Genomic DNA, 14,314 nt, shown 5'->3' with positions numbered 1-14,314 from the left:
TAGAAGGGAATATACAGGTATGACGCATAAGTTGATAAAGAAGAATTGGGGGAACCTATTAAAGGGATTGGATAGACAATGGTTCATATTTAAAGAAGGTGTGCCATGAGTTACAACAATTATTCATTCCTGTCTGGTGCAAAAGTGAAAGAAAAAAAGTGGTTCATCCATGGCTTACAAAAGAAGAAAAGGAAAAAAAAAACAAGATAAATACTGTTTCCTTACAGTCAGAAGCCAAATAAATTATAATGAGATGCAAAGAAATTGCAGGGTAATTGAAAAACCTTGCTTCAGAAACAAAACCAGAAATTGTTGAAGTGTCTGCAGCCATTTCAACACACCAACATCTCTGTCTCAGGCTTGGTGCAGTCCTCCGGTGAAGCTCAGTGCAAGCTGAAAAAATAGCTTCTCATTTTCCACTTGGGAACCCTGCAGCCTTCTGGACTCAATATTGAGTTCAATAACTTTAGGGTTTGAGCTTTCCCATATCCTTATCCCAACCCCACGCTTCAGGCCTTGTTAACACATAATCAACTATTACACACAACTCTTCATTAGCCACTAACAGTCAACATTATTAGCTATTTACTCTTCCAGTCAGATTGTGATATACTGCTTTGTCTGTCCAACTATTCTCCTCACCCTTTGGTCTCTATCCCTATCTATCCTTTGCTCCTTACCCCTCCCCCACCCTATCGTCTGCATATAAATTGACATTTTTCCGAGCTACCATCAGTTCTGAGGAAGGGTCACCAGACTCGGAACATTAACTGATTTCTCCCCACAGATGCTGCCAGACCTGCTGTGCTTTGCCAGCAATGTCTGCTTTTGTACAAACGTTATTTCTCTCTTCAAAAGAGTTGGCACAAGTAACTGCCCAGAAATGTTAGGGAACCAAAGGTCTACTGAGAGGGCAGAAATGAAGCAAATCAGTATTGGTAAGAAAACAGTCCTCGGGAAATTAGTGGTGTTAAAGGCTGACAAATCCCCAGGGCCTGACATATCAGGAAGTAGCTCTGGAAATAGTGCATGCTTTGACTGTCATCTTCCACAGTTCTATAGCTCCTACAGATTGGACGGTTGTAAATGTAATCCCACTATTTAAAAAGGGAGGGAGAGAAAGGACAGAGAATTACAGACCAGAACCCTACTTCAAGTGGGGAAAGTGCTAAAGTCTATTATAAAAGACAAGATAACGGAACACTTGGAAAGCAGTAACAGGATTGACAAAACCAGTATGGGCTTATGAAATCATGCTTAAGAAATCTGCTGGAGTTTTTTGAGGATTTAACTAGCAGAATAGATAAATGAAGAGGTGTATTTGGATGTTTAGAAGGCTTAGGTTCCTTATAACAGCTTAGTGCTGTTTGTTGAGAGGTAAACATTTATCAAGTCACTGGGGAGAAATCATGTGCAAAATCATGTGGTGGGATCTATTGCACTTCAGTGGCAGGTGAGGCCTCTGTTCAATGTCTCATTTGAAAGAAAGAATCTTCAAAGAGAAAAACCAGTAAAGATAAAAGTACATCCTGAATTCTGCAGGCCTCGACACTGGGGGAATTATACAGGACTTCTTCATCTAGCTGCCTAGAACACCACTTCACTCCCTGTTCGTGTATCTCGTTGTTTCTTATACCATCTGGTTTTCTCTTCCACCACTCTGAAAGCGAATTCAGAATGCTAAACTTTCAGACAGGTAGTGAGCCCTTTCTGAAAGGACATGATGCGTGAGAAATGGTGAAATTTACATATAAATGACATGTACATATATATATGTACTCACTAAGCATTTTGAAATGATTAGCTCAAAGGTATTATTAATAAATCAAACACCAACAAATTTGCATAGATCATTTTGCTCTTTTATTGTATTTATTCCAGCCATAATATGGCTTTTCTAAAATAAAATTGAGATATATTTCACTAACCTTTTGCCAATATGCCCACAACTTACAACTACTGTGAATTATGCATCGAGGATTAATGTATGCAAAAGCCGACAGGTGGAATCCAAAGATGCTAAAAGAAACATTGTGATAAAACAGAAATAGCTTTGCCTCCTTAAAAACAAACTTGAAGCATTTTGGAATGATCCCCGTAAAGACCAATAACTTTTAAAAATATATTTGAGTTTCCAGTGATTGACTGAAAGGTTACACAACAACATTTTAAGTTTTAAGACCTTACTATAACAAATGGTTTAAAAGAAACATTGTCTATACACCACTTAATGGGCAAATTCCACTCTAAACCACAGGCAACAATCCCCCAATTAAGTTTTCAACATGACCAACTATCCAGTCTCATGGTAATGCATTACACTGTCCCTCAAATGGACACTTCATTCTGTAGGAAACAGGCCAAAGCTATTTTCAGCTCTAGTGATTTGTTTCCTTTCTCCTGGTCCAGTTAGGTAACTTCTAATCCCAAATGACTTTCACTGTGCAGGTTGCACTGACAAATCTGGACAAACCATCCAGTTCCGTTTAAATCTTCACAAACCTTCAATCTGAGGATGAGCCCCCAAGTTTGTCCCCATACTGGACAATAAGGTCAGTGTTTTCTATTCCTCAGTTACATACCTGATTGCTTCCATCTCCTGCTGTCTGCCTCCTGTGACTTATCTGTGTTTATCAGTTTCAGTCATATTCATAAGAATTTGACTTTTTTCTGATAACGGAAATGAAAAATTCAGCTTTTCAGTGGCATTGCATGTTTTGGCTGTTATTAATTAACAAATCTTCATAGATACATTTTTCATAGAATTCCTGCAATGTGGAAGCAGGCCATTTGGCTCATCAAGTCTGTATTATTTCTGAAAAGAAATCACTGAGGCAGAACTTGCTGTTTAAATAATGAGGAGGTAAATAGCCCCCATTGTTATTTATCCACAAAAAGCACATCAATATAAGACAAAGGCTAGCTATATGATTAAACACAAGTTTCAGAGTATTGCTATCTCTCTTCAGCTCTCTCTCTCTCTCTCTGCCATCTGACGTCATGCCATCATTGCATCATGATCCTTCAGGTTCCTGCTGTTAGTTGCTCAACATTTAATTGCAGATTTCTCAACATTTCCACCCAAATCTTTGTTTCCATTCTTTATGTTATCTACTCATCTATCCTCAAAGTCTTGAAGATTTTAGGGAAAGTCTATGTTGGGTGGACAACTGTCTTTGAACTCCTTCAGATTTCTGACTGAGGTTGATTTTTTTTACATCTCCCTTCTATTGCTTGTATATTTCTTTCAGATTCCTTATGTATATAAAGAATATTCATGGTTCCTGTGTTGTCTTCAAAGCTGAAGTAGTACAGCTATACTTGTAATGGTCCTTAAGGATACTAAGGCTTTTACATTTCTACTTATTATACATTGTGATGCTTCTTTCTAACACCTGGAAGATTTTAGTTGTGCCACTCAACATTAGTGTTATGGAAATGACATCTTTCTGTCTGCCTCACTAACAAAACACATTGAAGGCATCAATATTTTTATCTGGCAGATATGAACTAAACTCATATAGGAAGTTAAATCTCATCTATTTCAGTGTAAGTACCATTTCCAATGAGATGAGGCTGGCACTAAATTAATTCTTACAAATGTAGAGTTGCATATCTTCAGATTTTAATTGCTGTTTTGATTTTTAAAAGGTTAACTTTTTAAATAAAGCATTGTTTATAATGTTCCTTTCTATCCTTTTATATTTCTCTTAATCAAATTTTTTTTCCTTCTGTTTTGTTTTCTGTATCTTAATATACATTGAATTTCAAATTTACGCTTTTTCTTCGTCTTGGCACAGTTAATTCTTCAGTTCAGATCTGATTAGCTAAGGAGATGGACCAGTACTTGATTTGTTCATTTTGATTTGACGTGCCCTGTTTCTCTTGCTGTGAGATCAGCTTATATTTTCAACAATTTGCAACACAACATTCTTTAACCAATAAGTTCTGATGTCATTGGATGCCCTACCAGAGTAAATTATGGCCAAAAGACTCATTACTTATTGCAAAACGGTCTAAAATCATTTAAGATTCTTATTTTCACTGAAAATGCATTGTTAAGGTATTCAAGTTAAAGAAAAGGATTACTTCATTTAATGTTTAGTCTTTCTAGACATTCAAAAGTACCTTCCAAACCCATATCCTCTACTACCTGGAGGGACAAGGGCCAATAAATGAAGAGAAACAGCACTGTTGCAAGTTTTCCTCAAAATCACTCCACTGCTGCTGGGACAAAAACTTAGAGCTCTTTTCCACATGATATTGTAGATGTGCTGACACATGAATTCCATAGTTCAAGAAAGAAACTCACTCACAACTATCTTCTCAAAAGCAATTAGGGATGGACAACGAAGGTTATGCTCATGAATTTCACATTTCAGAAACAAAAAAAAAGCAGGGGCTTAAATGGAGCTGCAATTGATGTCATGGCTCTCAACTATGATCCATGATCCAAGCTATTTTCCAGGGATGTTTGAAAGTACATCAAGCTGCTGATAAGATTGGTCTTCCAGTGCCAAATAGTCTGCCAACACTTTCTGTTATGTCTCAAGGGCAGTTAGGGATGGGTAATACCTTTTGGCAATGCAATCAATGCTCATATCCCAGGAATGAATAAAAATAACATGAAAAGTAATCAGATTGGAAGAATTCTAGAACACATGGAAATTTATTGCAGCATGAGCCAAAAATGCCTTCATGAGAGGAAGATCAAAAGAAGGGGACAGAAAATGCACAAAATATTTAGGAGTGCCAGCACATACGTATGATTTAATAATGATATAACTGATACTTCCTTCCAACACATGGAAGATTTTAGTTACTAAACAGTTTATATAGAGAATGTTTATGTACGTTGAAAGATCACTTTACAATGGGTAGAAAATTCTGTGCAGCTGATTCCAGAAAGGGTTAGTAATCAACACTGCTGCTTTCTCTGAAAAGCAGACACAAAACACATTTTTGAAAAGTATTTTTGTGGTACTTATGTTTACCTAAGAATAATCTCCACTCTGAGTTGGGCTGAACTTTTGGCACCTGCAAGGAAGTTTCAACTTCAATCTTATCACACTCCTGGAATTCGTCCATACTTGGTAGGTTATGGTTATATATGAGAAAGAGCTTCTTGTACTCCAGCAATTCAAGCCAACAGATATTCAAACAAATAAAAAGAGTACTTAAAACAAGTACAAGTACAGAAGCAGCCTTCATTCGGCATACATCTCCTGTTTGTATTTTTTCTAATTTGAGCTTGTGTGTCTTTTTCACACAAAAGAATGCGCTTATTGTCGGCAGAAAGTTCACTCTTACTCACACGCTTCAGTTTCAGAGAATTGAAGAATGCGATCAGGACCCAAGGCACTTTGACAGACTTAACAATCTCTATAACAACAGAATATGCTGTAGTGCATTTCCAAAGCTGTGAATTAAATTAGACTAAAGAATGGAATCTCTAAAAATAAGTATATGAAAAAATTATGGTCAAGAAGGTTTATTTAAGCTATCCATTCTTTCCTTACAGGCCAATTTAAATACCATCACAAACTTCATTCCACACCATTTCATCTCTTTTAATTCTGTACAAATGTATCTCAGTCGCAAATCACAAATGATCAAAATTCCACATTCTCATTTTTCATTATTTAACTCTGGCTGCTGTTCATTGTGAAGTCCTTCCCTTTATCACCGTACCAGCAGTAATGTAGAAGAGTGTGGTGCTGGAAAGGCACAGCTGGTCAGGCAGCATCTGAGGAGCAGGAGAGTCCAGGTTTCAGGTATCAGCCCTTCATCAGGAGGGCTTATGCCTGAAACGTGTTGGATAGACAACTCTCCTTGAACCTCTTCAAATTTGTTTCTGAGGTTGATAGTTTTGTACGTCAGCCTTCTACTGCTTGTATATTTTTTCTTAGCTTTCAAATTCCTTAAGTATTTAATGAATGTTCATGGATCTTGTGTCTTCATCAAAATTAATGTAGTACAGTCATATTGTTATGGTCCTTAAGGATACTAGGGCTCTTCATTTTTTACTGATGGTACCTTTGAGGTGTCCACCAGGTATGTTCTTAATTTTTGTGTTTTCTCAGCAAATACTCCTCCAGCTGTTAGTCCCAGATCCATATACCTGTCCTCGCTGAAGAACTATCAATTTTCTTGCTCAGTGACAATGACAAAGCTCTTTGTTTCTCTCTTTAGATTTCTTTACATTGTGTCATTCTGTCATAGCCTTCCGTGGTAATATGAGCTGTAAATGTTTTTTAACAGTTATGGAAGTTGTGTTTGTGGTCTTCTCCCCATTAATAATTCCACTCGAGGTAACCCATTTCACAGTGGTAATGAACTGTGACTCACTTGAGCTAAATCAGTATCATTGTTCTTCACCAGGAGTTCTTATTTGGTTCTGACACCTTTCACTTTCCGGCTAACATTCTAACAGATGAGAGTCTTAACAAGCAATCCAGGTCTTTTTCAATATATAATTTCAGTTGCATCACACTGTAAACTTTTGCTATAAATTCTGTGTCTTACAATCTTATACTCCACAACCACCTGATGAACGAGCAGTGCTCCAGAAGCTAGTGCTTCCAATTAAACCTGTTGCACTATAACTTGATGATGTGTGATTTTTAACTTTGTACATCCAGAACCTTTCACTGCTTCACTTGTGGACAGTAAAGTGGACTCGTTGCATGAATCAATCCATAGTTGGCAAATTCAATAAATTGTGCATTTGTGCAAGTATCCACATAGCTGAAGAATAGTCGCACTACACTTGAAATATTAAATCTGTTTCTCTCTCCACAGATGCTAATAGACTTGCTGAGTTTCTCCACCACTTCCCACATTTGCAATATTTTGGATGATTTTATTACTATGTCTGTTATTATACTGAGACAATTTGTCACAATCCAAAGTTCAGTACTATTGGTTATGAGGATATGGCCTTTCTCCTTAAACCAAGCAAGTCCTTTTCTCTTGATAGTCTTGATGGAAATGTCAACATCAATAAGGTTCTGCAGTTTGTTACAATGTTTTCAATGGATTAAGTAATTCCTGACCATAAACTAGCTGTTTGGTCTTGTTCAGCATTTTGATATTTTTATATGATCTTAATGCAATATTTAGGTAAATATTGTCTCAGAGGGCTATAGGGTGGCTTTCTCATTAGAGAGAGAGATAACTTATGGTAGTTTAACCTGAGGGTCACCACACCTCAGGTGAGCACTGAGATTGAGAAGGTAAGACCTTTGTTCTAACCTCAGTGAGTATGTCAATCGAGCCTGCATTGTTGACATCACTGTCTTGCAAACCATTGCTCTCTAAGAGACCAGTCCAAGCAGTTCCCTCTGGGACTATGGTGACTTTACCTTTACCTTATAATGCAATATTTGGAGTAAATCTTTGTAGTGTTTAGGTATCCCCAAATTTTCATTCATTCATAAATCGTCAATGAGCAAGAAATGTTTTTGTTGTTCGAAGTATTGTCTCAATTTAGGGTTACTAGAGATGTGTGCCTACCATCCTCCCTGACAATGCTATATTCTTTGATATGCTATGTTTTTGTTCTCCCTGAAAGTTGACTGCTACCTCTGCTCTCAACTCCAAACCTTGTTGCTCAGCTTCATCAACAAACATTCTGGGCTGGTATTCTCAGGCTGTCTCATAAACTGTACTGCCTTGTGAGCATTAAGTCCTCATTTGACTGTAAAGACTCCAGCAATGCATCATCCATCACACTAACAACTATATGCTAACATCCCCCTCAAATTGTCATCTACACAATTGCCTGTTAATCAGGAAGGATTAATGACCTCCTTTACTCTCTGGCTCCAAATGTAAAATCTATCCCATTCAATGATTACATTTTTTGGACACTGAAGTATATATATCAAAGGCCTTCAGGACTTGATGTAAGAAGATGAAATCTCATCCATCCTTATCTGGTCAACACATCATACACAATGGCACTGAGTGGGCAAAGCAGAATACTAATCTGATACATTGGTCTTTTCATGCAGCCTTGAGGCCGTTTGTTACTTGGCAAAGTCCTGTCATCTGCAGGTACACCTGTCACAGGCTTTCCTGCCTCTCTAACTAGCCTCGAGGTGATAGCGTTGTTTCTATTCTCTGAATTGATGTTTGGTGTGTTGCTCTGCCTTTGATGAACAACCCTACTCCTAGGATACATTGCTACTAAGGGTTTTTCTGTTTCTCCCTCCCATTGAGCTACTGTACTGGTTTTGCACCATTGCAGTTTTTTTTTCTTTTAGTTCTGGTTACTCTTGGATCCTTCTCTGTAACACTTTAGTTCCACACAATACCACCATGTTTCGCAATCCATATTTCACTTTTATGGATGTCATATGTTAGAGATAATCTTTCTCTGCGCCTTCTCTGTAGCTTTAACACTATATTTAGGATTATGTTCTATTCCCATGATGTACTTATGTCAGATATGATTTATCTAGCTGGTACACTAAACAATACTTTTCACTATATCTCAGTCCATGTGACAATAATAAATCACATCTAATGAAATAAATCAAATCAACAAAGCTCAATACCATCCAGGATAAAGCAGCCCACTTGATCGGCACCCCATTCATCACCTTCAAAATCTATTCCCTCCATCATGGACAGATAGTACCAGCAGTGTGTGCCATCTTCAAGATGAACTGCAGCAACTCACTAAGAATCCTTTGCTAGGTTCTTATAAAGACAAAAACTTCTAAACATCTAGAAGGATAGGGACAACAGATGCTTGGAAACACTACCAACTGTAAGTTTGCTTCCAAGCCGCACTATTCTAGAACTACATTTGGAATGCCCTCCCTCACAGTGCGGTGGGCATGCATAAATCACATGGACGAGAAAGGCTTAAAAAGGTAGTTCAACATTGCCTTCTCAAGGTACTTTAGTGATGACCAGCAAATGCTGGCATGGCCAGCAATGCACACATCCCATGAAAGGATAGCTTACGTTTTGTTTTGTCACCTATTGATTACTTTAACACAGCTCTTCATTCTAATTGTATTTATTTTGAGTTAATAAGTCAGTCTGTTTAACATTGTTGGTGTGGTGACTTCCAGAAGCAATAAGTGGAACAAAATCAAGGATCACTAAGGTAAATGTGTGTTAATTCAATAAAGTTAACATGAATTTGGCAAATCATATTTAATTATTTCATTGGAGACATAGGTCAGTTGATGGTTGACAGCACACAGTGTACTAAGCTTTATTAACATGGGGCATAGCATACCAGAGAGGAGGTCTAATTGTGTGGTAATGGCATTCCTGTCTTTGAGTAAGAAACTCTGGGTTTCAGTTTAATTCCTTGGAACTTGGAAGGTGTTTTCATAATGTGATCAAACTGTACATCTGTTTGATATGCCTATGGCAGGAAATAAGAGTGGGAAACTACTTGATCAGCCAATTATGATTACTGCATGAAAAGCTAGCAATGTAAATAAATGTAAGCATAACCTTGTCAGTCTCATAAGCCAATAGGTATGAGAAGAAAAAGCAAGAGCAATAAAGTTATATTAAACTTGTATGAAATACTGATTTAGCCTCAACTGGAATGTTGTGTTCTGTCCTGCGCACCTTAAAAAAGATGTAAAGCCATCAGAGATGAAGGTAGAAATGATTCACAGGATTAGATTAGATTACTTACAGTGTGGAAACAGGCCCTTTGGCCCAACAAGTCCACACCGCCCTGCCGAAGTGTAACCCACCCATACCCCTACATCTACATCTACCCCTTACCTAACACTACGGGCAATTTAGCATGGCCAATTCACCTGACCTGCACATCTTTGGAAACCGGAGCACCCGGAGGAAACCCACGCAGACACGGGGAGAACGTGCAAACTCCACACAGTCAGTTGCCTGAGGCGGGAATTGAACCCGTGACTCTGGCGCTGTGAGGCAGCAGTGCTAACCACTGTGCCACTGTGCCGCCCACTCAACAATAAGTAACTTCAGTAATGTAGATAGATTGAAGGTATTGAGTTTATTCTTTTTAGAGAAAAAATGATTGAGAGGAGATTTGATAAAAATATTCAATATCCTAAGGGGTCAGGACATTTATAGAAAACTGCTAGAATTAAGGATGAGAGACTCAGATTTCAGACTGTTGGCAAAAATAAACAATGGAGATATGAAGTGAAACCTTTTCACCCTGAATGTGGATAAGATCTGGAATGAACTGACTGGGAACATGATGGAAACAAATGATGTTGAATAAAATTGGATTATTATCTGAAAAGGAGGAATTTGCAGGATTATGCAGAGAAAGTGAGGGTAGAACTGGGTAAATTTCTCATTCAGAGAGCCAGTGCAAACATGATGGGCTGAGTGGCCTTCTGTGCTGTAATATTTCTATGAGCCTTGATTTCCATCATGAAAATTATATATTTATAGTGAGAGATACTGGGAAGAGATTACCGATCTTGTAATTCATAAAGAGTTTTCAATTGGTATAAAATGTGGAAACAGAACCTGACCAATCAACTTACCATTGAATAATAATGCACAGCACCAGGCCATTTGACCCATCATACCTGTGACAGCTAATTGAAAGTGATATCAAAATAAACTTCATCCCGTGCTCTCTTCATAGCCCTGTAAACTCTCCCCCTTCAATTGGTTATCCAATATCATTTTGAAAGTCATTTAATCGGCTTTCACTGTCCTTTCAGGCAGTATATACTACATGACTTTTTTTCCCCCCCTCTATGTTACTTCTGGTTCTTTTGGCAATTATCTTAAACCTCTGTTGCCAATATTTATGCTACTGGAAACAATTTCTCCCATCAACATCCTTCATGATTTTTAACATCTCAGCCAAATCTGACATATATCTTCAGTGCTATACGAAAAACAACCTGTTTCTCCAGCTGCCGCAGTTCGCCGAAGTCCTGAATCCCATTCTAATAAATCTCTCACTACCTCTGAGGCTTTCACATCCTTCCTGAAAGTGAGATGCCCAGACTGGAAAGCATCTACTTCAACTGCTCCCTAATATGATTTATGAAGATTTCACACATTTTTAACTTAAACCAGTACTAAACTGTAGCATTTAACTTCTTAATCCTTATCAGAAGCATTCATTATTTGTGCATTATATGTAGTCAGTATTTTTTCAAAGGGCAGCCTTGCTGCTGTTGTGGAGAATAATAGCAAAGAGCCTCAGGATGATTAGCTATTTAAGAGTTGAGAACAGTGTGATTATTCTGCGACAAAATAAGTGAAAATGATTTTATCCATGATATTAACATGTAATTTATAGTAGGCTACTACATAATATTATGTTTTCAGTGTATCTGTGAGTTATGACATTTTATTTTAGTCATAGGAAACATAATTGACAGCTTGATAATTGGGTATCTGGCCTTATGTTTAATATCCAATGTCAGATGTTATTTGAATTCCATCTTGCTCATTTGGCACGATTTCATCGCTAACATCAATTTGTTATAGAAAAGTAAAGGTCCCACAAACTGCTTTAAAAAGGGTCATCATCTTCCAGCAAATGCACATATTTCTAGAGTTGTTGAAATGTGGAGCTCAGAATATGTCGCCTTCTGAAGTAAGGCCATGGTTCACAACTTTAGAAGTATTATGGTGGTACAGTCAAAATAACACACCAAATTTATTTTCTTTGTGAAAGCAAATTGAGATCATTTAGAATGCCATCACGTGGTGCTTTATGGTCGTATCTCTACTAAAGGAAAAGTGGTTGTTTTCAATTTGTTATTTTATAAAACTTTGTAATATAAATTGCTATTCTTACTTTGTTTTGTGAATCTAGGCTTATTTCATTATTATTAAATTCAAACTCATAACTTTAATTTCAGCAGTTAGATGCTAGTGTAAAGAAATCCCGCAGAAGCAAAAATATGTTGAAATAACATAGTGCAGTTCAAGTTGACTGGTCTTCAGTGCACAGTTAATTGCTTTTAAAATATAATTGTCAAACTACCTCTAAGTCACTTGAAACCCCCTTAATGAAAATGGTAGATACTTGAAACAATTGTGCATTTGAATTACTGAATTAAGCAAAGTAGGGCAAAATTAAGTATGATAAAACAAAAACACTGAGGTCAGTAAGAGCAACTACACATGGAAGTGATATTGCTTTGGTATATCTGATATATATACCTGATATATATTTAGTATATACCTTTAGTACATAAGGTATTCATGATTGCCCTTTGGTATATGTGATTGTCCAACTATAGCTGAAGCTACAATGCGAAGGTTCTTTCATACATAGTGGCCTGATACCAAACTCTTATCTTTTTGTCATGTGTGGTCAACAGCAAAGGTGATCCATCCTATTATTTTAAGGAAGCATACTGATATAGATTACATTTTAAAATGTGAAAAGTGAAATAATCTGAGTGTTGCGTCTATTTTCTCTCCTTTACTGTATTATCAAGCCCAGTGTCCTTCCACCAACATCCTTTTGGTGGAAAATTAGTTGCAAACAAGTTTTCAGGTTTAACTAGTGCATGCTGTACAAATATATTTAAGTCGAAGAGGTTGTAAAATACGACATGATTAAAACTGAGGGTCAATGGTGTTATTTATAAATGTTCGTGTTTACATTTTAAACTTCATGAATTAGTTTGTAGATTATTGCTGTTTATATTTAAAGTGTTGGCTCCAAAATAATTCTGTAATTTTCCCATCACTCTTGCAGAAAAAGTTGAGAAGAAAATCTCAATCTGTAAAAGATTTAGAGAAACCTGGGACCATTCTTGTAAACACTTTGTACTTAAGACACCATTTTTCTTTTCTCTTGAATGAATCATCTTCTGCAAATATTAAATTAAACAAATTCTTAAAAAATATAAATTTGGCAATAAGTGCATAATTTAATAAGATGCTAGAACAATTTATTTTGGACATATTGACGCACTACAATATTCTGTATCCAGCTGCAGCTGTCATTCTAATAGTTTTGGCACTGTTTATGGAGTGAACTGACTACCATAAAATTCCAAATTCTCTTTATAAATGAAAAATGACAACTTAGTTCGGAAAGTAATTACATCTGACATACAAAATGTATTTTGAAATTTCGGCTTCTTTCTCGTTTGGAAAAATAATGCATTAGATCATCGACTTAAATAGAAATATTTAACTACTCCTTGGTTTCCTCTCAGGCTGGTTGTCCTGGATTGGGAATGGAATTGTCATCTCCATCATGTACAATCGAAGACTGGCACTTGAACCTCAAGATTATCTGACATTCAATCTTGCAATATCAGATGCCAGCATTTCAATTTTTGGATACTCACGGGGCATAATTGAAATATTCAATATTTTCCAAGATGATAAGTTTATCATCACATCTATTTGGACTTGTGAAGTGAGTTAATAATTTAAATTCTTAGAGTTAAATTATAAATGTGCTATGAACTGTATTTCTTTATATTCTCATTGAAATTATGTATAGTATTCATACAATTACAAGAAAACAGAGAAGTTGACCCAGGTTTTGAGGTCAGTGTTGTTGATCTTAAAAAAGCATCCTGCAAAGACTTAGCAAGCCCTTGAATGTCAATCTACTTTATTTTGGCATGGCTTTGAGTCTGGCACTTTCTACTGGAGTTCTGTGGAGTTCTGAAGATATGAAGTCATCAAGCAATCTGAAGAGGCATTCAGGTGAAGGAATTCCCAGATAGTAAACCAAGAAATACAAGGCTCAGATTAGAACTGAAGCATAATTACTTGACAGAAAGCAAACTAAAGTCTGGAACATGCATATGAGATTAGTAAAAAAACTTACTAGTTTTAAAAAAATATGCACGTTCCTCTGAGGAACTAAGACTTCACAGACATAAAATGAGTTTTTCAGAACCCGAGAAGTGATTTGTTGATAATTATGAAATAGTACAGAATTAAGCTCCAGTTGCACCTGATTGAACAAAATTCAACATTTTCATTGGTCATTATGGTGAAAACAATGTATAAAAAGTTGAAACAAAGACCGTGTCCATTTTTTCAGGGTAAAAGTGTTGATAATCAACACATATGCTTCCAAATATGAAAATGGTGTGCATGATGCATGAATCGAGAATTTAAAGTCTGTTCTAATTGGCAGCTAGTACTAATGATACAATAAAGGTTGATTACAAAGATTCTTACTATATCAGGAAGACATTGCTTTGACAAGAGCTAAAACCTGAGTAACGTTTAGATTTTGTGATAGCAATTGCAATCTTTTTGCCGATAGTATGCATGCCAGTTTGTTTAGAAACATTATAGGCCTACGTAACAACTCTATAAATAACATATACATATACAT

The 14,314-nt window shown here is 36.6% G+C and overlaps 1 protein-coding gene across 1 annotated transcript in view; it reads left to right on the top strand.

Annotated features, from left to right (window-relative positions):
- opn6b (opsin 6, group member b) overlaps positions 1 to 14,314 on the top strand; it is a 42,546-nt gene that overhangs the window by 12,400 nt on the left and 15,832 nt on the right. The window contains exon 3 of the mRNA XM_072567884.1: positions 13,170 to 13,375. Within this exon, the coding sequence (XP_072423985.1) occupies positions 13,170 to 13,375 (206 nt within the window). The remainder of the gene's footprint in view (positions 1 to 13,169; positions 13,376 to 14,314) is intronic.

Source organism: Chiloscyllium punctatum, chromosome 4, assembly GCF_047496795.1.
Source record: "Chiloscyllium punctatum isolate Juve2018m chromosome 4, sChiPun1.3, whole genome shotgun sequence".
NCBI lineage: Eukaryota > Metazoa > Chordata > Chondrichthyes > Orectolobiformes > Hemiscylliidae > Chiloscyllium > Chiloscyllium punctatum.
Note: the sequence above shows the minus strand (reverse complement) of the source record. Positions and strands in the feature narration are given on the sequence as shown.